The sequence below is a fragment of the Pan troglodytes genome, chromosome 6, assembly GCF_028858775.2.
Source record: "Pan troglodytes isolate AG18354 chromosome 6, NHGRI_mPanTro3-v2.0_pri, whole genome shotgun sequence".
NCBI lineage: Eukaryota > Metazoa > Chordata > Mammalia > Primates > Hominidae > Pan > Pan troglodytes.
Window position 1 is genome coordinate 33,778,537 of NC_072404.2, and position 21,987 is coordinate 33,800,523.

The following is a 21,987-nucleotide window of genomic DNA, read 5'->3' on the forward strand; positions in this document are numbered from 1 at the left end:
ATTGTCTAGAGCCTGAAAACCATTATGTTGTACATTTGTCCAGTTGTTTATGGTGACAGAAATCATGATGGCAATTTAATTATTTAAATATTTTTATGCTGCATGCCATATGAATGTTGAATAAAAGTTGCAATAACATTCCACATAGCTCTCTCAATGCAAATAGGCAGTAGCAGCTCCTTGTTTCACATCAAAGTGTCCCTACAGTTCTTAGATCATTCATTCTTATTCTTTCATAAACAAATTCATTTATTCATTCAATAAATACTTATTGAGAGTCTTATATATGACAGACACTGTTCTGGGGGCAGAGACAGGATTCGAACCTAAACAGTCTGACTCCTGCTCCTATACTCTTAACCACTACATTGTTCTACTTCTCAAAGAGAGGAGAAATACATTGGAAATGTGGGAAAAACAGTGATAGTTTCTGAGCAAAAAACAGCTTGGTGTCTCAGCAGGTTATGAGTAGTTGGGAACACCACTAAAAGAGGCACAAGAGGAGAATTTGATTGAGTTAGACCATTAGGGCAAAATTTTGTCCTTGTTTTTCCCAGACGATGATGAGTAAAAAGAGTATTCTGCCTTTTGTATCAGAAAAAGAACAAAAAGCCATTCTGAATAAAAGGCTTCAGAGTTCCTCGGGGAAGTTGAGGAAGTAGGTGGAAGTGATATTACTCTAGTGATATTACAATTACCTCAAACTATATACACAACACTACTCCCATCAGATGCTTCAAGAAAAAGTGCTCTGGAATCAGGTACATATGAGAATTATATTACTCCTCTTGGAGACTAAAAATGCATATCAGCATAGCAGAGGATCTGATAAATCTTATGGTAAAGAAAACCATTTTATTTAACTCAAAAGTTCCCAAACATAAAGACCACAGTACCCTACTGTGAGTAAGTGTGTGAGGGCATGAGGGTGTGGGGGTGTGTATGAGTGTGTGTCTTTTGGGGGGAGAAAGGCAGGGGAGAGGGGGAGAGAGAGAGAGAGGGACAGTGTGAGAGTGAGTGCATGTGAAACTGGTGAATATCCCTTGGAATTACTGTTCTATGAAACAGATTTTAGAATTTGCTATCTAATGTCAACAGCAAATACTAGGTTAAATAAAAATAATTTTTAGAGGTCAAGCCTACCATTTGCACCAAGTAGTACAGGGAGTCCTACAAAGAGAATGAGAGTAGATCTGTAACTAAGTTATAAGAACATAGTATATTTTTGTTAAGTAGTAAATGAAAAGAATCGAGTATAAAAAGGTGCCAATTTGTGCCTAGGCATGACAATTCTTTACATCTTATACTAAATGCTATATATATATTTTTAAGGTAAAGTTAATTTGGAAACTCCAATTTATGTTATTTTAATAAAAGCATATTTTGCAGAAAATACAGTATAATTAACAGGCGTGGCCAGGTACACTACTTTTTTTTTTTTTTTTAGAAACAGAGTCTTGTTCTATCACCCAGGCTGGAGTGCAGTGGCCCCATCATAGCTAACTGTAGCCTTGAACTCCTGGGCTCAAGCAATCCTCTCATCTCAGCCTCCCAAATAGTTGAGATTACAGGTGTCAGCCACTGTGCCTAGGATCATATCTTTAAGTTATGTCAGTTATCCATTTCTGGGAAGCCACAAGTTATTACTAAGCTATCTGAACTACTCTGACAATAATCTGAAGGAAACACCCAGGGACAGTCCCATGCTTCTCAGTAACCTTTTTATGGAGACTTACCTGCCTTTGCCCTGCAGCTCCCCCAATCCCCTGCCTCTCCCCTATCCCCTGCCTCATTGGTGAGTCACGATGGAGGATAATTTCCTGGGTGCTATGCCCTTTCTTTCCTATCGATTGGAGATGCTAAGGTGTCCTTATCCATTACAGCTGAGGCCTGTTATGCTAGGGTTTGCCTTGCACAGTCAACCTAATTCAGTGGTAGCCATCTATCATATAGGAATTACTGGTTACCTCTCTCATAGAGTTTCCAGCTTCTTCAGTCTCCTACTGTTTCATCTTATTGGGTTGCTAACCTCTAATTATCTAGGACATGGCAATTATTCTTATTTTTATGTCTGTTCCCTCTGCCCAGGTGTCCTACCCTATTTTTCCAATATTAGATACTTTTTCAAATTCTCCTCTTACTTTTCTATCCTCTAATACTTAAGTTTTAACTCTGATATCCCAACAGGTCAAGCTACACAGTGGCTAGAGCCTAGAGCCTAACTGTGTAGGTTTGAACCCAATGCCCCACTGTGTACTATCATTTGCCTTTTTCATTCTCATTTTTTCACAGGTATACTGTGGGGTTTTCCAGAGGCTGTACGACACATAGCATTGCAGCAGATTGGACGCAAAATCCAAAATCTAGCTGATGTCCATTAAGTCATTAAAAAGCCCACTTTTAAGAAAATCATAGGTTTTTTTTCCTACCTGTAAATATCTATTATGTTCAACATATTATGTTCAAGAGTGTAGAGTAATTTTAAATAGGTATATAAAGGCAACAATTTTTACTTAAGTGTTTTCTTCTTTTTTTTAATAATCCAAAAAGCTAGCTCCATTTTAAGGAACCTAACCCTCTGTTGATTGATTAGTCAATGTTATTGCCAAAGAAAGTTTCATCTCAATTTTGAGATGCCCAAATGTCTATCAAGGTTGTTTAAACAGATATTTGAGCAGAAAAATCGTCATTCTTTTCCGGTCTTCACTGCTCAGGAAAATTAGAGTTTATTTCCCCTGAGGGGAAATAAAAATCTCTTATTTGTATAAACATCATTTTTTTTTAAAAGCACCATCTTCTGTCATATTTAGCCTACTGTTGTCAAGCCGATTTTCTTTCACATGACTTAACCCTTATTACTATCATCTTGAATGCATACTGGCTTCATCTGAATTTTGATACTGCATGCTTCCTTTCTCTTACCAAAGGTCCCCAAGACTCCTTTTAGTTATCTTTCCACTATGGCCAGGCTAGTAGTTGTCTGTTGCTTGGCCCTCTCTTTCATTTACTATGTTCCTACAAATACATATTCAAAGTACCTACTGTGTGGTAACTTTATCCTCTGAAAGTGGCACTAGAAATCCTGTATGAGTGGAGGTATTAGTAACTTAGGCAACCTTCCACTCAATCTTTCTCTTCACTTAAAAATCATTGGTAAACTTACTGATCCATTATACATGTCTACTTCTCTCCCAGCTAGGATTTGATCTGTCAAATTCCATATTTTCTCAGGTTTGTAATTATAATGAGGTGCCCAGTTCAAGACCCATCTTCTCCAGATCTAACTTCTAATTTACAGTAAATACAGAAGACAGAGGAACTCATCAAATGACATCTAGAGGAAACAACCAAGAGAAAATCCAGAAGGTAGAAACATTCTGTGGGACAACAAGCCTATCTCTTCAACAAGTTATTGTCAATAAAAGGGACTGTGATTCCCTGAATTGGGATGCTAGACTAGACCGACCAGCTATAAAGAACATGTTTAGACCACCTGGAGAAATCTGATATTAGATTAGAAATCTGGGTATTAGATAAGATTTAAATTTAGCGAAATGGAAAAGTAGAGATGAATGACTAAAGAGTAGATTATGAAGTAGTATGTACAGCTCTCGATTAAAAAATTATATATGTATTTTTATAAAATGATCTGAAAAATATGAGTTAAAGTTTTAGTAGCAGTGATACCTGGGTGGTGGGAATGTGATGTTTTAATTTGTTTTTACATTTTTGTCAGACTATATTTTCTAATTTTCTATAATGCCTATAGACGGCTGTAATAAAATGTTATTTTAAAAATTACTCACTTTCTCCGAGATGACTTATCCAAGAAATTTCACACCCACTGATCATGCCCTGACTCTAGAATTCCAGCCCATCCTACTGACAGTTTATGCCAAACCACTGCACTTGATTCAAGTTCTCTGGTGGTTTTTGTATGTGGCCCCATCCCTATTCTTTGACTTCTTTTGTAGTCCCAAACCATGCTTGGCAAAATATTTGTTACTTTAGTGAGTATAACTCCTATATAGAGGAGGTTCCAAGATGGCCGAATAGGAACTGCTCCAGTCTGCAGCTCCCAGTGTGAGCGATGCAGAACATGGGTGGTTTCTGCATTTCCAACTGAGGTACTGGGTTCATCTTACTGGGGCTTGCCAGACAGTGGGTGCAGCCCATGGAGCAGGGCGGGGCATCACCACACCCGGGAAGCGCAAGGGGTTGGGGAATTCCCTTTCCTAGCAAAGGGAAGCCATGACAGATGGTACCTGGAAAATCAGGACACTCCCATCCTAATACTGCACTTTTCCAACAGCCTTAGCAACACAGCACACCAGGAGATTATATCCCGCGCATGGCTCAGAGGGTCCCACGTCCATGGAGCCTCACTCACTGCTAGCACAGCCGTCTGAGATCGAACAGCAAGGCAGCAGCGAGGCTGGGGGAGGGGCGTCCACCACTGCTGAGGCTTGAGTAGGTAAACAAAATGGCTAGGAAGCTCGAACTCGGTGGAGGCCACCACAGCTCAAGGAGGCCCACCTGCCTCTGTAGACTCCAACTCTGGGGACAGGGCATAGCTGAATAAAAGGCAGCAAAAACTTCTGCAGACTTAAACGTCCCTGTTTGATAGCTTTGAAGAGAGTAGTGGTTCTCCCAGCATGGAGTTTAAGATCTGAGAATGGACAGACTCCCTCCTCAAATGGGTCCCTGACCCCCGAGTATCCTAACTGGGAGACACCTCCCAGTAGGGGCCAAGTGACACCTCATACACCTCTGAGACGAAGCTTCCAGAGGAAGGATCGGCAGCAACATCTGCCGTCCTGCAATATTTGCTGTTCTGCAGCCTCCGCTGGTGATACCTAGGCAAACAGGGTCTGGAGTGGACCTCCAGCAAACTCCAACAGACCTGCAGCTGAGGGTCCTGACTGTTAGAAGGAAAACTAACAAACAGAAAGGACATCCACACCAAAACCCCATCTGTACGTCACCATCGTCAAAGACCAAAGATAGATAAAACCACAAAGACGGGGAGAAACCAGAGCAGAAACTGAAAATTCTAAAAATCAGAGCTCCTCTTCTCCTTCAAAGGAACGCAGCTCCTTGCCAGCAATGGAACAAAGCTGGATGGAGAATGACTTTGATGAGTTGAGAGAAGAAGGCTTCAGATGATCGGTAATAACAAACTTCTCCGAGCTAAAGGAGGATGTTCGAACCCATTGCAAAGAAGCTAAAACCCTTGAAAAAAGATTAGACCAATGGCTAACTAGAATAAATAGTGTAGAGAAAGCCTTAAATGACCTGATGGAGCTGAAAACCATGGCACGAGAACTACGTGATGAATGCATAAGCTTCAGTAGCTGATTCGATCAACTGGAAGAAAGGGTATCAGTGATTGAAGATCAAATGAATGAAATGAAGCGAGAAGGGAAGTTTAGAGAAAAAAGAGTAAAAAGAAACGAACCAAAGCCTCCAAAAAATATGGGACTATGTGAAAAGACCAAATCTACGTCTGATTGGTGTACCTGAAAGTGACGGGGAGAATAGAACCAAATTGGAAAATACTCTGCAGGATATTATCCAGGAGAACTTCCCCAAACTACCAAGGCAGGCCAACATTCAAATTCAGGAAATACAGAGAATGCCACAAAGATACTCCTCGAGAAAAGCAACTCCAAGACACATAATTGTCAGATTCACAAAAGTTGAAATAAAGGAAAAAATAGTAAGGGCAGCCAGAGAGAAAGGTCGGGTTACCCACAATGGGAAGCCCATCAGACTAACAGCTGATCTCTCAGCAGAAACTCTGCAAGCCAGAAGAGAGTGGGGGCCAATATTTAACATTCTTAAAGAAAAGGATTTTCAACCCAGAATTTCATAGCCAGCCAAAGTAAGCTTCATAAGTGAAGGAGAAATAAAATCCTTTACAGACAAGCAAATGCTGAGAGATTTTGTCACCACCAGGCCTGCCTTACAAGAGCTCCTGAAGGAAGCACTAAACATGGAAAGGAACAACCGGTACCAGCCACTGCAAAAACATGCCAAATTGTAAAGACCATCAAGGCCAGGAAGAAACTGCATCAACTAACAAGCAAAATAACCAGCTAACATCATAACGACAGGATCAAATTCACACATAACAGAATTAACCTTAAATGTAAATGGGCTAAATGCTCCAATTAAAAGACACAGACTGGTAAATTGGATTAAAAGTCAAGACCCATCAGTGTGTTGTATTCAGGAGACCCATCTCACGTGCAGAGACACACATAGGCTCAAAATAAAGGGATGGAGAAGATCTACCAAGCAAATGGAAAAGAAAAAAAAAAAAAAAGCAGGGGTTGCAATCCTAGTCTCTGATAAAAATAGACTTTAAACCAACAAAGATCAAAAGAGACAAAGAAGGCCATTACATAATGGTAAAGGGATCAATTCAACAAGAAGAGCTAACTATCCTAAATATATATGCACCCAATACAGGATCACCAGATTCATAAAGCAAGTCCTTAGAGACCTACAAAGAGACTTAGACTCCCACACAATAATAATGGGAGACTTTAACACCCCACTGTCAACATTAGACAGATCAACTATACAGAAAGTTAACAAGGATATCCAGGAATTGAACTCAGCTCTGCACCAAGTGGACCTAATAGACATCTACAGAACTCTCCACCCCAAATCAGCAGAATATACATTCTTCTCAGCATCACATCGCACTTATTCCAAAATTGACCACATAGTTGGAAGTAAAGCAATCCTCAGCAAACGTAAAAGAACAGAAATTATAACAAACTGTCTCTCAGACCACAGTGCAATCAAACTAGAACTCAGCATTAAGAAACTCACTCAAAACCACTCAACTACATGGAAACTGAACACTCTGCTCCTAAATGACCACTGGGTACACAACAAAATGAAGGCAGAAATAAAGATGTTCTTTGAAACCAATGAGAACAAAGACACAACATACCAGAATCTCTGGGATACATTTAAAGCAGTGTTTAGAGGGAAATTTATAGCACTAAATGCCCACAAGAGAAAGCAGGAAAGATCTAAAATTGACATCCTAACATCACAATCAAAAGAACTAGAGAAGCAAGAGCAAACACATTCAAAAGCTAGCAGAAAACAAGAAATAACTAAGATCAGAGCAGAACTGAAGAAGATAGAGACACAAAAACCCTTCAAAAAAATCAATGAATCCAGGAGCTGGTTTTTTGAAAAGATCAACAAAATTGATAGACTGTTAGCAAGACTAATAAAGAAGAAAAGAGAGAAGAATCAAATAGATGCAATAAAAAATGATAAAGGGAATATCACAACCGATCCCACAGAAATACAAACTACCATCAGAGAATACTATAAACACCTCTACGCAAATAAACTAGAAAACCTAGAAGAAATGGATAAATTCCTGGACATATACACCCTCCCAAGACTAAACCAGGAAGAAGTTGAATCTGTGAATAGACCAATAGCAGGTTCTGAAATTGAGGCAATAATTAATAGTCTACCAACCAAAAAATCTCCAGGACCAGACAGATTCACAGCTGAATTCTACCAGAGGTACAAAGAGGAGCTGGTACCATTCCTTCTGAAACTATTCTAATCAATAGAAAAAGAGGGAATCCTCCCTAATTCATTTTATGAGGCCAGCATCATCCTGATATCAAAGCCTGGCAGAGACACAACAAAAAAAGAGAATTTTAGACCAATATCCCTGATGAACATCGATGCAAAAATCCTCAATAAAATACTGGCAAACCAAATCCAGCAGCACATCAAAAAGCTTATCCACCACCATCAAGTGGGCTTCATCCCTGGGATGCAAGGCTGGTTCAACATATGCAAATCAATAAACGTAATCCAGCATATAAACAGAACCAAAGACAAAAACCACATGATTATCTCAATAGATGCAGAAAAGGCCTTTGACAAAATTCAACAGCCCTTTATGCTAAAAACTCTCAATAAACTAGGTATTGATGGGACATATCTGACATATCTCAAAATAATAAGAGCTATTTATGACAAACCCACAGCCAATATCATACTGAATGGGCAAAAACTGGAAGCATTCCCTTTGAAAACTGGCACAAGACAGGGATGCTCTCTCTCACCACTCCTATTCAACATAGTGTTGGAAGTTCTGGCCAGGGCAATCAGGCAAGAGAAAGAAATAAAGGGTACTCAATTAGGAAAGAAGGATGTCAAATTGTCCCTGTTTGCAGATGACATGATTGTATATTTAAAAAACCCCATCGTCTCAGCCCAAAATCTCCTTAAGCTGATAAGCAACTTCAGCAAAGTCTCAGGATACAAAATCAATGTGCAAAAATCACAAGCATTCCTATACACCAATAACAGACAGACAGAGAGCCAAATCATGAGTGAACTCCCATTCACAATTGCTTCAAAGAGAATAAAATACCTAGGAATACAACTTACAAGGGATGTGAAGGACCTCTTCAAGGAGAACTACAAACCACTGCTCAATGAAATAAAAGAGGACACAAACAAATGGAAGAACATTCCATGCTCATGGATAGGAAGAATCAATATTGTGAAAATGGCCATACTGCCCAAGGTAATTTATAGATTCAATGCCATCCTCATCAAGCTACCAATGACTTTCTTCACAGAATTGGAAAAAACTACTTTAAAGTTCATATGGGCTCTCCCTCCCCCTCCCCTCCCCCTCCCCCTCCCTCTCCATCTCCCACTTTCCACGGTCTCCCTCTGATGCCGAGTTGAGGCTGGACTGTACTGCCGCCATCTCGGCTCACTGCAACCTCCCTGCCTGATTCTCCTGCCTCAGCCTGCCCAGTGCCTGGGATTGCAGGCGCGCGCCGCCATGCCTGACTGGTTTTTGTATTTTTTGGTGGAGATGGGGTTTCACCGTGTTGGCCGGGCTGGTCTCCAGCTCCTGACTGTGAGTGATCTGCCCACCTGGGCCTCCCGAGGTGCCAGGATTGCAGACGGAGTCTCGCTCACTCAGTGCTCAATGGTGCCCAGGCTGGAGTGCAGTGGCGTGATCTCGGCTCGCTACAACCTCCACCTCCCAGCCGCCTGCCTTGGCCTCCCAAAGTGCCGAGATTGCAGCCTCTGCCCGGCCGTCACCCCATCTGGGAAGTGAGGGGTGTCTCTGCCTGGCCACCCATCGTCTGGGATGTGAGGAGCCTCTCTGCCTGGCCGCCCAGTCTGGAAAGTGAGGAGCGCCTCTTCCCGGCTGCCATCCCGTCTAGGAAGTGAGGAGCATCTCTGCCCGGCCGCCCATCGTCTGAGATGTGGGGAGCGCCTCTGCCCCGACACCCCGTCTGGGATGTGAGGAGCGCCTCTGCCCGGCCGTGACCCCGTCTGGGATCTGAGGAGTGTCTCTGCCCGACCGCCACCCCATCTGGGAGGTGAGGAGCGTCTCTGCCCGGCTGCCCCATCTGAGAAGTGAGGAGCCCCTCCGCCCGGCAGCCACCCCGTCTGGGAAGTGAGGAGCCCCTCTGCCCAGCAGCTGCCCCGTCTGGGAAGTGAGGAGCATCTCTGCCTGGCAGCCGCCCCGTCCAGGAGGTTGGGGGCAGCCCCCGCCTGGCCAGCCGCCCCATCCGGGAGGGAGGTGGGGGTCAGCCCCCGCCCGGCCAGCTGCCCCGTCCAGGAGGGAGGTGGGGGGCAGCCCCCACCTGGCCAGCCACCCCGTTCGGGAGGTTGGGGGCGCCTCTGCCTGGCCGCCCCATCTGGGAAGTGAGGAGCCCCTCTGCCCGGCCGCCACCCCGTCTGGGAGGTGTACCCAACAGCTCATTGAGAATGGGCCATGATGACGATGGCAGTTTTGTCAAATAGAAAAGGGGGAAATGGGAAAAGAAAGAGAGATCAGATTGTTACTGTGTCTGTGTAGAAAGAAGTAGACATAGGAGACTCCATTTTGTTCTATACTAAGAAAAATTCTTCTGCCTTGGGATGCTGTTAATCTATAACCTTACCCCCAACCCCATGCTCTCTGAAACATGTGCTGTGTCAACTCAGGGTTAAATGGATTAAGGGCGGTGCAAGATGTGCTTTGTTAAACAGAGGCTTGAAGGCAGCATGCTCGTTAAGAGTCATCACCACTCCCTAATCTCAAGTACCCAGGGACACAAACACTGCAGAAGGCTGCAGGGTCCTCTGCCTAGGAAAACCAGAGACCCTTGTTCACATGTTTATCTGCTGACCTTCCCTCCACTATTGTCCTATGACCCTGCCAAATCCCCCTCTCAGAGAAACACCCAAGAATGATCAATACATACTGAAAACAAAAAACAAAAAAGAGCAGGATTCTAATCTCTGTGGATGGTTGAATCATAATTCATTTAAACAGTCCCTGTTGGATATTTAGGTTAGGTCTATTTTTTAGCATAAGTAAGGCTTTGACAACCAGCCTTTATACAAATCTGTACCCACATCTCTACATTTTCCCCCTTAGGTTAAATTGTAAATTTTTTTTTTTTTTTTTTTTTTTTTTTTGAGACAGTGTCTCCCCCCATTACCCAGGCTGAAGTGCAGTGGTGCGATCGTAGCTCACTGCAGCCTCAAACTCCTGGGCTCAAACCATGCTCCCGCTTTAGCCTCCCCGTGTAGCTGGGGATACAGGTGTACACCACCAAACCTGGCCAAAACTTTTAAATGTATCACCAAATTGCCCTCCAAGTGAAGTTACACATATGTACACTCTCATGAGTAACATTTGAGTGGCTATTTCCCCATGATCTCTCCAACATCGGTTATTGTGATTTTTTAAAAGACCTTGCCAATGTCATAGGTAAAAAAATAGCATATCATTGTTTGAATCTATTGTTATTTTCATTATACTGTTTTATTTCTGGTAGAATGTAAAATTGCATACATACTATTTTTACAACTTTATAAAAATACATGGAACACACGTGTTTCAAGTGTGGAAAGAACAATAGAAAAATGTCAGTAGTTGTATGATGGGATTGTAATATAATTCTTTTATGTTGTAAATTTTTTAAATTAAAAAGAATCTCTGTAAAAAAAAAAAAAAAAAAAAAAGGTCATATGGAACCAAAAAAGAGCCTGCATTGCCAAGTCAATCCTAAGCCAAAACAACAAAGCTGGAGGTATCATGCTTCCTGACTTCAAACTATACTACAAGGCTACAGTAACCAAAACAGCATGGTACTGGTACCAAAACAGAGATATAGACCAATGGAACAGAACAGAGCCCTCAGAAATAATACCACACATCTACAACCATCTGATCTTTGACAAACCTGACAAATACAAGAAATGGGGAAAGGATTCCCTATTTAATAAATGGTGCTGGGAAAACTGGCTAGCCATATGTAGAAAGCTGAAATTGGATTCCTTCCTTATACCTTATACAAAAATTAATTCAAGATGGATTAAAGACTTAAATGTTAGACCTAAAACCATAAAAACCCTAGAAAGAAACCTGGGCAATAGCATTCAGGCCATAGGCATGGACAAGGACTTCATGACTAAAACACCAAAAGCAATGGCAACAAAAGTCAAAAATGGGATCTAATTAAACTAAAGAGCTTCTGCACAACAAAAGAAACTACCATCAGAGTGAACAGGCAACCTACAGAATGGGAGAAAATTTTTACAATCTACCCATCTGACAAAGGGCTAATATCCAGAATCTACAAAGAACTTAAACAAATTTACAAGAAAAAAATCAAACAACCCTATCAAAAAGTGGGCGAAGGGTATGAACAGACGCTTCTCAAAAGAAGACATTTATGCAGCCAACAGACACATGAAAAAATGCTCATCATCACTGGCCATCAGAGAAATGCAAATCAAAACCACAATGAGGTACCATCTCACACCAGTTAGAATGGCAATCATCAAAAAGTCAGGAAACAACAGGTGCTGGAGAGGATTTGGAGAAATAGGAACACTTTTACACTGTTGGTGGGACTGTAAACTAGTTCAACCATTGTGGAAGACAGTGTGGCGATTCCTCAAGGATCTAGAACTAGAAATACCATTTCACCCAGCCATCCTATTACTGGGCATATACCCAAAGGTTTATAAATCATGCTGCTATAAAGACACATGCACATGTATGTTTATTGTGGCACTATTCACAATAGCAAAGACTTGGAACCAACCCAAATGTCCATCAGTGATAGACTGGATTAAGAAAATGTGGCACATATACACCATGGAATACTATGCAGCCATAAAAAATGATGAGTTCATGTCCTTTGTAGAGACATGGATGAAGCTGGAAACCATCATTCTGAGCAAACTATTGCAAGGACAGAAAACCAAACACCGCATGTTCTCACTCATAGGTGGGAATTGAACAATGAGAACACTTGGACACAGGGTGGGGAACATCACACATCAGGGCCTGTCACGAGGTGGAGGGAGGTGGGAGGGATAGCATTAGGAGATATACCTAATGTAAATGACCAGTTAACGGGTGCAGCACACCAACATGGCACATGTATACATATGTAGCAAACCTGCACGTTGTGCACATGTACCCTAGAACTTAAAGTATAAAAAAAAAAAGAACTCCTATATAATTAGTAGGTACCTGCTGTCCAACATGGCTGACAATATAAATACAAATAATGAAGGTGAAAATTTCATAGATTCTTATTAGAATATGGCTTAGTATTACACAAATTTGTATATACATAGGTGACATATTTTACCCAAAGTGACAGCCACACTATTAGAAGTCCTATTCAATACCATAATTAATCTATATGCCTGTTCATCCTATTCTCCAATATTAGTAGGCCAATATTATTAGTTATATTAATTCATATAACTTCAATATATAATTAAAGAATTTCAAAACCCTTGCTAATTACAGAAAACAATACTGGCTCTGTAAGAAACCCAGAAAAGTGTATGTCTTTATTTTCATTTGATGTAATTTTGAAGGTGTTCTATTTAACACATGTCAAATATTATTGGTAATGAAAAACTGGAGATATTCCATCTCACTTCTTGGGAGGGCTGATAAGCAAGAAATCCAAGGGAGGTATGGAAATAGATGTTTATGTCAATAAATCCTTTTAAAAACATGTTTCATAGAAGAACCTGAAACTGAACAACAGGTGTCTCTAATTCACAGCACTATCTGGGCAAGAATCAATTAAGTTTTCTAAAAAGGCACTCAAATGAAACAGTACAGATAATTCATTCCCAGCTTTCCACTTCAGACCCTGAACCTCAACTCTGGTACCAAGAGACTAAAAACACTCCTCACCTTCTATAAAAAGACCTATCAATAGAAATTCATTCCCTGAATTATGAGCAGAGAGTTTCTCATTCTCATTAAAAACTAGTTTTGCTTTTACTTTGTCTTCTTTGCTTTGGGACTGTGTGTTTTCTTAACCTAAGTTGATTTCAGTTTCTCTCCAAATATTACTGTCTCCTTAATTATTTGAGTTGGCTGAAACACTAAGTCCTCTTTTAGACCTGATATATCAAGTTTGAAATGGTGCTCTGAAGTTGGGCTCACATGTTCAGTTTAAGTAAAAACTCAAGTTACTCTACAGTTGGGGTCAGTTGTTGAGAATGTTTTTACTAAAAGATGAGCTGCTACTAAATAACTTTCTGATATTAAATTATTTCAATTTATTATATTCTGATATTACAACAATGTTTTGAATTCATAAAGTACTTCTTCACCTCAGGATTTAAAAGGTTCACTCGAACATAAATCCATTAATCTCCCAAACTGCCCTATGAAGTCAAAAGAGCATATTCTAACTCTGCATATAAAGTACTTCCAAAATGAGCTTATAAATCAGTCATGTTTGCAGCATATGCACAGAGCATTACAATTCGACTTCTCCCTAACAAAGAAACAAAAGCATTCCATATACAGGTTGCTTTTAAATAGTTTCATGCAAATATTTTAAGACTGAAAACATTTTTCCACTCTGTTAAAAAAGATGTGTTTAAAAAGTCAATAAGCAGCAGATGTAAGGTTGTTATAATAAATTCTGAAAATGGCTTACCTATTTATGTAACTCAGGGCAACATAGGTTGGCTGCTGTAATTCTTGTTTTTCTAAAACCCGTGGATCTGTATCTGTAATAAAAACACAATTACGATTTTTTTTAGATTTTGCATCAGAATATATGAGGTTACCTAACACAAAGTAACAGAGGCTAAGCAGAGAAAAAGATTAATTTAGTACACCACTTTTTAAAGAAAACTGAGTCGGCAAAGCACAATCATTTGTTCATTCATTCATAAATAACAAGATATTGCATTACTTTTCAAGGGAATTCCAAACATCAACAGTGATAAAATGTCCATCTGTCACACAAACTCTTGCACAATCCCCCTTATAAATATTGGTTTTCACTGCTTACAGTTACAATGTTGGCATGGTTTTTGGTGGTTCATCGGCCTAAGAAAGAAAGTCTCTGTTAATTATGCTCACTTCAATGCTGGAACAAATTAGTTTCCATTGGAAAGCTCCATCAATTTGAAAACCTACTGAGTATTGTTCTTGTTCACGGAACACTTTTCTGCATTTGGATTCATATTCTGAAGGGCAGTTCTTCTCTTTTTAAAATGTATAATGAGTTTATTATAACTTTTCTAGACTCTCAATCAGAAATTCTCATACTGGTTCAGAGTCAACAAACACTACATTCACCAGAGGACTTTTCCCCTCAAAGAGACAGAATTCAACACCATAGCAACGCTTTATAATGGTGCTTCTCCAGCACAGCACCAAAAAGGTACTTTTTTCATAGCCAGAAATGTATTCTCAAACTTCTCACATAGAGAAATGACTGTATAAATACATGTATAAACAATGTTTATGTAATAAGGACATACAAGGAAGAAAATGAGCACACAATTTTAATTTTCTTAGAAAAAGTTTCATAGATTTCACACAGATTTCTTTTCATTATAAACTCACTTAAAACTATCTCATTATTAGAAACCTTCCAGGTGCACTTGGCAGTAACCCCTTCTTTGATGTAAAGACAGATGTTGTTTCCAGCACCTTTGCACAGGAAGTGTTTACTGCACATGGTAGATGTAAGCTATGTCCACTAACTCCAAAGTGCATTAACAGGTGATGGCGGGAGGGAAGCAGATACAGTGGCAGAGAACACAGGTGGCAACAATGACAGCATAAAAATCAATTTACAATGCTTTTAACTCCCAGACTAAAACTGGACAGTAGTACCAGTTTTATTCGTGGTGTTAAAATTAAGAATCTCATGTTCACTTTATTGTTTTTTCTATGCCAAGAATTTCAGGGACACACTATTCAGAAATCCTGCCTCCTGGGTCTTTGCCACTGCAGGTCCTTGAAAGCCAAATTCTGAAACAAGAGACAAAGATTCTCTGAATGGCTCCATCAAGTTGGGTCTGAAGGTTTTGGCACTGCAAATGAGAACAGATCAGTAGCTCTGCGCTTCCTCGGTACACACGCAACTGAGGCTATTCCTCGATCTCTGGCCTAGGGATAAAAGGAGTGGTTCTCTAAATAACAAAAAAACCACTCTTCACAGGGAAACGCAGTTTTCAAACGTAACTCTTACTCACACTCATTTAAATTTGCTGTAATCCCAACATATATCCATGCTTCTGACAGGAAGATACTTGCTGGAGGAGACAGTAGAACAATGTTCAACAAGGAAAGGTGTTTTGTCCAAAGAAATGGCACATTGGTATGCTGGGTGGGCAATTTGTGCAAATGGTGACTGACATGCTAATCCTACAGGGTCTTTCTAGGTGCTTAACGAGGTAAGAAACAAGAAATTAGAGATAAAAATCATGAAAATGAAAAGAAAGGAGGAAGGTAAGAAAGAACAGGGCAATGTAGAAAATTTCTCAAGTGCTCACAAAATGGTTTCACCTCAAGTTTAGGTACTGACGATCAAAGGGCTTTGCTTTTGAGACTCAAAGAGATATCTGGTGCATGATTTAATAAGGTGTATTATTTTGAAAGAAAAGGGCACCGTTAGGAGTCTAAAATTTGTGTATAAAGGGGAAAAGAGGCCCATAAACATTTTTATAATCATTTGCTTGTCTTCATTCCTGTAACTGACATTCCCCAACGTAACAATATTCCCACAAACCATCTTCTAAAGATTTCCTTTGTTCCCAAATTATATAATTTCTAAAATGTTCTAAATATTACCTCTCCAAACTACCTTGATTTTTATTTTTTCCCGTGTGTATGTGTACAAAGATACATTTATATTATCCTTTTCCTTCTTCAAGCTCTAGAATCTCTTTGGGAAATGGGAAGGAAGTATCTTATATAAATGTCTACAATTTTGTTGCTCAAATAAATGGCGTCAGCTCCTGCTGATCACACAAACTGCATCTTGTAATCTTGATTTACAAAAAATCAAGAATGTTTAGCACTTTATTTGCAAAGCAAGGTTTTAAAGTTTTGTTTTCTTAATTTGCTTCATCATCTTTCATAACCTATTCTAGACTTAGGCTCACATATCCTCAAATTCTAAGTGGGAAACAGACTTCTGGAAGCTTCCAAACACCACCCTCTCCATCATACACACACAAAAAAACACACACACACACAAAACCATTTGGAAGCACCTCAGGTAGGATTCTACTTTTTCTAGAATGTACTCTGGTAACCAACAAGACAGCAGAACTTCTGGACAGACATCCACCAGGTCCCCAAATCTCCTTTTCAAACCAATGTTTCCTTGGGCAACCTTTAGAATATCCATTAAAGCGCTGAAATCTTAAAATGAAATTAGGCACTTGGTGCCCACAAATCAGGAGAGGCCTGCACCAGTGCTACCGGAGGAGTGAAATCAGCTGCTGGTCACAAATAAATGTCGATTCTGTCACTTGCTTCCTGGCTGGCTGGTGTGTGGGGATTATGACTCACCATTTTATGGATTTAATTATGCTGTTGAGCACTTCACATTCAGTAAAAGTGTAATAGCTGCCTTCACTATTTCTCCCTCCCTGACAGAAATGTAACTGTCTGATGCTAAAAACTCTCCACAGGATAGGAGAGAGAAAAGAGAGTATGATTTTCAGAGCAGGACAGATCCCCACATCCTGCACAATGACATACTCCTCATGAGGATTATATGAGGGCAGAAAGGATACAATCAGAACAAACTGGAAAGAGTAACACTATTCATTAGACATTACTAAATCCAACAGGAATAACTTCCTTATACCATGCCACATTGTTCAGATATTTTTTGAACATGATAAATCGCTACACTAAGGAATATAATATGAAATGAGATGGCCATGGCACACATTTATGGTGCCGATAAAAATCTGGAACTAGAACATTGGCTACAATTGCCCAGAGATATAATCCACCTCAGCAAATGGTCTATGGAATAAAAGCACTTGGTTTTTTCATAGCCACATGAGGCTCCTTAAGCTTGCAATTTGGCAAGAGAGTAAGCATTTCTATAACATTGCTGTCAACAGCCACATAACAACATTCGACCACTTTCATATCACTAAGAAGTGACAGGAAGATAAAATCAAAACTTCAACTTTTTTTTAGCAGGGCAGGGTAGGGCCAAACACAGCACCGACAGAGATTATGACAGTTTTCCGCCCTAGACTACTCCTTGCGCAGTCCCTTGCATACTCACAGATTTCAGGTTGACTGGAGGATAAAATAATTCACATATTAAAATATATTTTAAAATACCCAAGTGATAAACACCTACACTAGCTTACTTCAAAGTTTCTAAAACATAGCATTCTTGACATTAGATGGCAATGTGTCTATCTTTATTTCAGGGGATGAGATTCTGAATGCACAGCTCTATTGTAAGGACTTGGCTATGTAACACTAGACACAGGTACAAATTGAAAGCTTTCTGTAGCTCCTGTGGTCCTAGTAACTTATGGTTTTACAGACTCAATTACGTTGCTAAGGGCTGGGGGTCACAGCACTAGCTCCCATTGCTTCTCAAGTGGCAAGGAAACAGCAAGGCAGATAGCAGAAATAAGGAAAGGACAGCATTCAGACCTTTCTCAGTAGGAACTGGAACTGCAACGTGACCAAGGAAAGGCAAACACCACAGACCACCTTATTGTCTCTGTGAAGCCCACGTTGATCGGCTTTGTTGTCTCCAGCACTGGAACCAATGGCCATCAAGCATCAGGATTGCCACGGTTCTGAAGAATAGCCTTTTGCAGTGCTCTTGTCAAGTCTAAACGAAAACTCTATCAGGGTTATTTGCCTGGTCAAGTGAGGCTAATTAATGAGCTCTTGGGCTTTGGCTATGCTTTGGCTGGTCTACATTTTATAACCTGGATTACTTATAATGTAAAAAAGTCAGAAACCAGCCACACAATGTCTCAACAAAACTAGGGAGGCCTCTAAGGGCAATGTGCTATTCGCAGGCTGGGAGGTAGCAGTGTGGGGAAGATGTGATATCACGCCGTTTGAGAACTTGTTCAAATTCGATATCCTCCAAACACCAGGTTCTTTTTTAACTGTGTACAGCAACAGTGGGAGGCCTGAGAGGATGTGGGTGGGAAGGTAGTGGGGGATTTGCAGTGTTGGAAGACCCTGGGAAGGCAAATGCCCACCCAGCCAGATGAGTAATTTTGAAGATCTGGGCTGGATACGACACTTTTCTTGGGAATCAGCAACAACTAATGGGTGCTGTCCGTTCTTGGCCTTCCCCCAGCTATAGAACTTGTGAAGCCACAGAGTTGTAGACTTTGTTCAGCACAGCCTTCCACAACATTCCGTGTGGAGTTTGCTGCATCCTCCTCTTCCTCACTCTGCACCACTGTGTTCCTAGTGCTAGCACTGCAATTATGCCCCTGGAGGGATGTTATCCAGGCATATCCTCTCTTCTTTCCACACTTTTCAGAGGTGAAGAACTTGTCTCAACTTCTTTCATTTCTCTGGCACTCAGCTCAGTGCCCTGCATGTAAGAGATGCAAAGTAATTGCTAAATGAATACACTGATCCATTATTTTTATAATGAGAAAATTGAAGGCTTTTGCTTACAGGTAGCAGCTTCATCAAGGGCATTTGTTTCCTTCACCATCCAAAGCCCCACTAAAATAGAAATGAATGAATAAAAAACTAACCAAGGATAGAAGAATGGCAGCAGAGGCATCAGGAAATAAGTTATTTGAACCAGTGTTTTGGAAAATGGAAAACCCATACAGGAGTAGACAAAGACCTAGAGTAGATACAGTCTCAAGTACCTGCAGTGGGGGAGACCCACAGCCAGGATCTGAAGCCCCTGCAGAAACCCTGATAGGCCCCAGACTTAGAGGTGTCAGGTATGGCAAAAGGCAAGTGGGGGAAGGTTCAGGCCTGAAAATCGGGGGGTTGTTTAAAAGGTTGATTATCCAGGGACACTAAAGCAAGACACCAACAATAGTGGAGGGAGGAGAGGGGAGAGCGCAGGGCTGAGAAAATAGGGGAGTTAAAATGGAAATATGCCAACTCCACTGCTCCCAATAACAATGGTAACCAGTCAGGAGGATTCTTCTCTGATTCAGTTAAGTGGGTGTGGAGAAAAGACTGCCAATGCCAACATCTGGTGATTCCCTAATTAAACAATCTCCCTACAGTTAAGTGCATGGTCAACAAGCTCCATCCATGCTTCCATCCAGAGCCTCCTAGCGGCTTTTTATTGCTGTGATATATTTTCTTAAGAGTCAAAGTCTTGCTCTATTGCTCAGCTGGAGTGCAATGGTGGAATCAGACCATAGCTCACTGCAGCCTCAAACTCTGGGCTCAAGAGATCCTCCTGCCTCATCCTCCTGAGCAGATAGGACTGCAGGTGTGCACCACCATAGCTGAGAAATATTTCTACTTTTTTTTTTTTAGAGTTGGGGTCTTGCTATGTTGCCTAGGCTGGTCTTGAACTCCTGGCCTCAAGCAATCCTCTTGCCTCGGCCTCCCAAAGTGCTGGGATTACAGTTGTGAGCCACTAAGCTCAGCCTGCCTTAGCTTTAAATATGAACCAAGAACAGTCAAGAAATTGTCTCTAGACATTGGAGGAAAAGTCTTAAACGTGAATGAGAGAAACCAGAACAAACAAATGGGGAGGGCAGGACAGAAAAAAGGAAGGGAGGAAGAGAGGAATGGGGGGAAGAAGGAAGGAAGGAAGGAAGGAAGGAAGGAAGGAAGGAAGGAAGGCAGGCAGGCAGGCAGGCAGGCAGGCACGAGCAAAGGAACAAACACATCAAGGCCTGGGAAGTTAAGTGACATGTTTACTTACACAAACCCAGTACTGGCAGGGCTAGGACCAGAAGCCCTGCGTCCTGAGTCTTATTGGGCCAGCATTTGGACTATTAAAAATGCTGCTTATCCTCTAAAGACATTTCATTGCTACTATCCAGTTCTAACACTGGACTCTGTATAGATAATCTTTTTTATACTTTCTTAAAAGCCCCATAGTTCTGTTGGCTGCAACTTTTACCCCACTTTGAAGACTGAATTTGTTGCATCAACAATTTACAAAGACCAACTTTTAATTCATGGCTAGTTTACTTCAGCTGCTGAAACAAATAATGCTTGTTGGCAATGGCCCTTTAAAAAAAAAATTGTACAATTGCACATAACCAGCCTTTGAATGGATCAACTTTTCCTTAGTTTATAGACATGTCATTTGAAACTTTTCCCAAGCCATAATTTCCATTACAGGGAAGTCAGTGCAAATTTCAGTGAGATTCTTGGTTTCCCAAATTCAATGTGAAATCCAGATGCGGTTAAGTGTTGCTGTAAACTTTATGAGTTAAATATCTAAAAGTCAGGGACACTGTGCAGCACAATAACACCATCTATTAAAACAAGCATTCATGTTCACATTTGTAGCCTGAGTTTTCCTGCCACAAGTGAATGAATAAACATTATTCAACCAAGAACTGTTTGGACAATGTTCCATAGCCTAGATCAGCCGGCTGCTGCAACCTTCCCTATTCCTGGCAGACCAGAGGGTTAAAATGATCAAAAATAATTCTGACTAGGATACTTCCCAACTTTACCAATCTATCCAGCTTGTAGAATCATCAATGACTGCTTGAATTTTTCCCCAAGTATAAGATGTATAGTCATTCTATGAAAATGACACTACCAGTTCACACTCTTCAGTGGTGATGGGGTGTGCTTTGTCCACCCAAGCTCTCGCCTTGTTACTTGTGAGAAAAGAGCCTGCCAGAAACCATAATGGCTGCAAGATATGCTTGTGAAGTATACAGCCTGCATATCTGTATACAGCAGCCCTGGAAACTGGGGTGCTGAGATTAAACAACAATAAAATTCTTTCAAACTGGAGTAAGGCCAAAACTTGGTCCCATTTAATCCTGGGACCAAGTTAATTTGTGTGCACACACAAATAAATACACATGCCTGCTTTCTCCAGAAATGAACCTGATGACAGATCCAAGCAGCATGCAACGCAAAAGATCATAAAGAAGCTGGTATATCTCCCCTGCTCATGAGAAGAGCCTATGAGAAGGTATCTGGAAGAGAAGACAGCTGCTTGTGAGTGAGGCTTAGTGACAAAAGAAAAGGCAGGAACATGAGGCTCTCGAATTCATCTCTGAAGGCTGGAAGGCAAAAACCTGTTTATGGAAAGGAAACCTTTCCCTCCTTCTGCCTAACATTGTTTGCCCAAGGAAATCCTACCCATCTTCCAAGGCTTTGGCCCATATAGTACTTTCAGCATGCATTGTACCATATATATTTGCAAATATGTCTTATCAGCCCATTAAAATGGAAGCTCCTTAAGGAACCAGATCTTAGAGGCCACAAATCCTAAGCCCAGTGTTCTGTAAATAATCAGTGCCCATGATGATATATGATGAATACATGAATGAATGCCCTGGACATGCAGTACCACAGAGGATACAAAAGCATTCAGCTCAGACAGCTCTGCCTTGGAGAGTCAGGCAAACAGGAGGGGAAAACAGGCCCATGGTAAATGACTTTACCAGGATACATACTTCCATCAAAATACATCCCACCAAGCACAGATGTTCAGA

General features: G+C 40.9%; 1 protein-coding gene and 1 long non-coding RNA gene across 2 annotated transcripts in view; one reads left to right on the forward strand and one right to left on the reverse strand.

The window, feature by feature from the left end:
• Positions 1-21,987, reverse strand: part of JAZF1 (JAZF zinc finger 1) — a 350,631-nt gene that overhangs the window by 148,072 nt on the left and 180,572 nt on the right. Inside the window, exon 2 of the mRNA XM_001163921.4 lies at positions 14,001-14,073. Within this exon, the coding sequence (XP_001163921.1) occupies positions 14,001-14,073 (73 nt within the window). The remainder of the gene's footprint in view (positions 1-14,000; positions 14,074-21,987) is intronic.
• Positions 1-21,987, forward strand: part of LOC129144537 (uncharacterized) — a 103,994-nt gene that overhangs the window by 18,005 nt on the left and 64,002 nt on the right. The gene's annotated exons all lie outside the window — the stretch shown is intronic.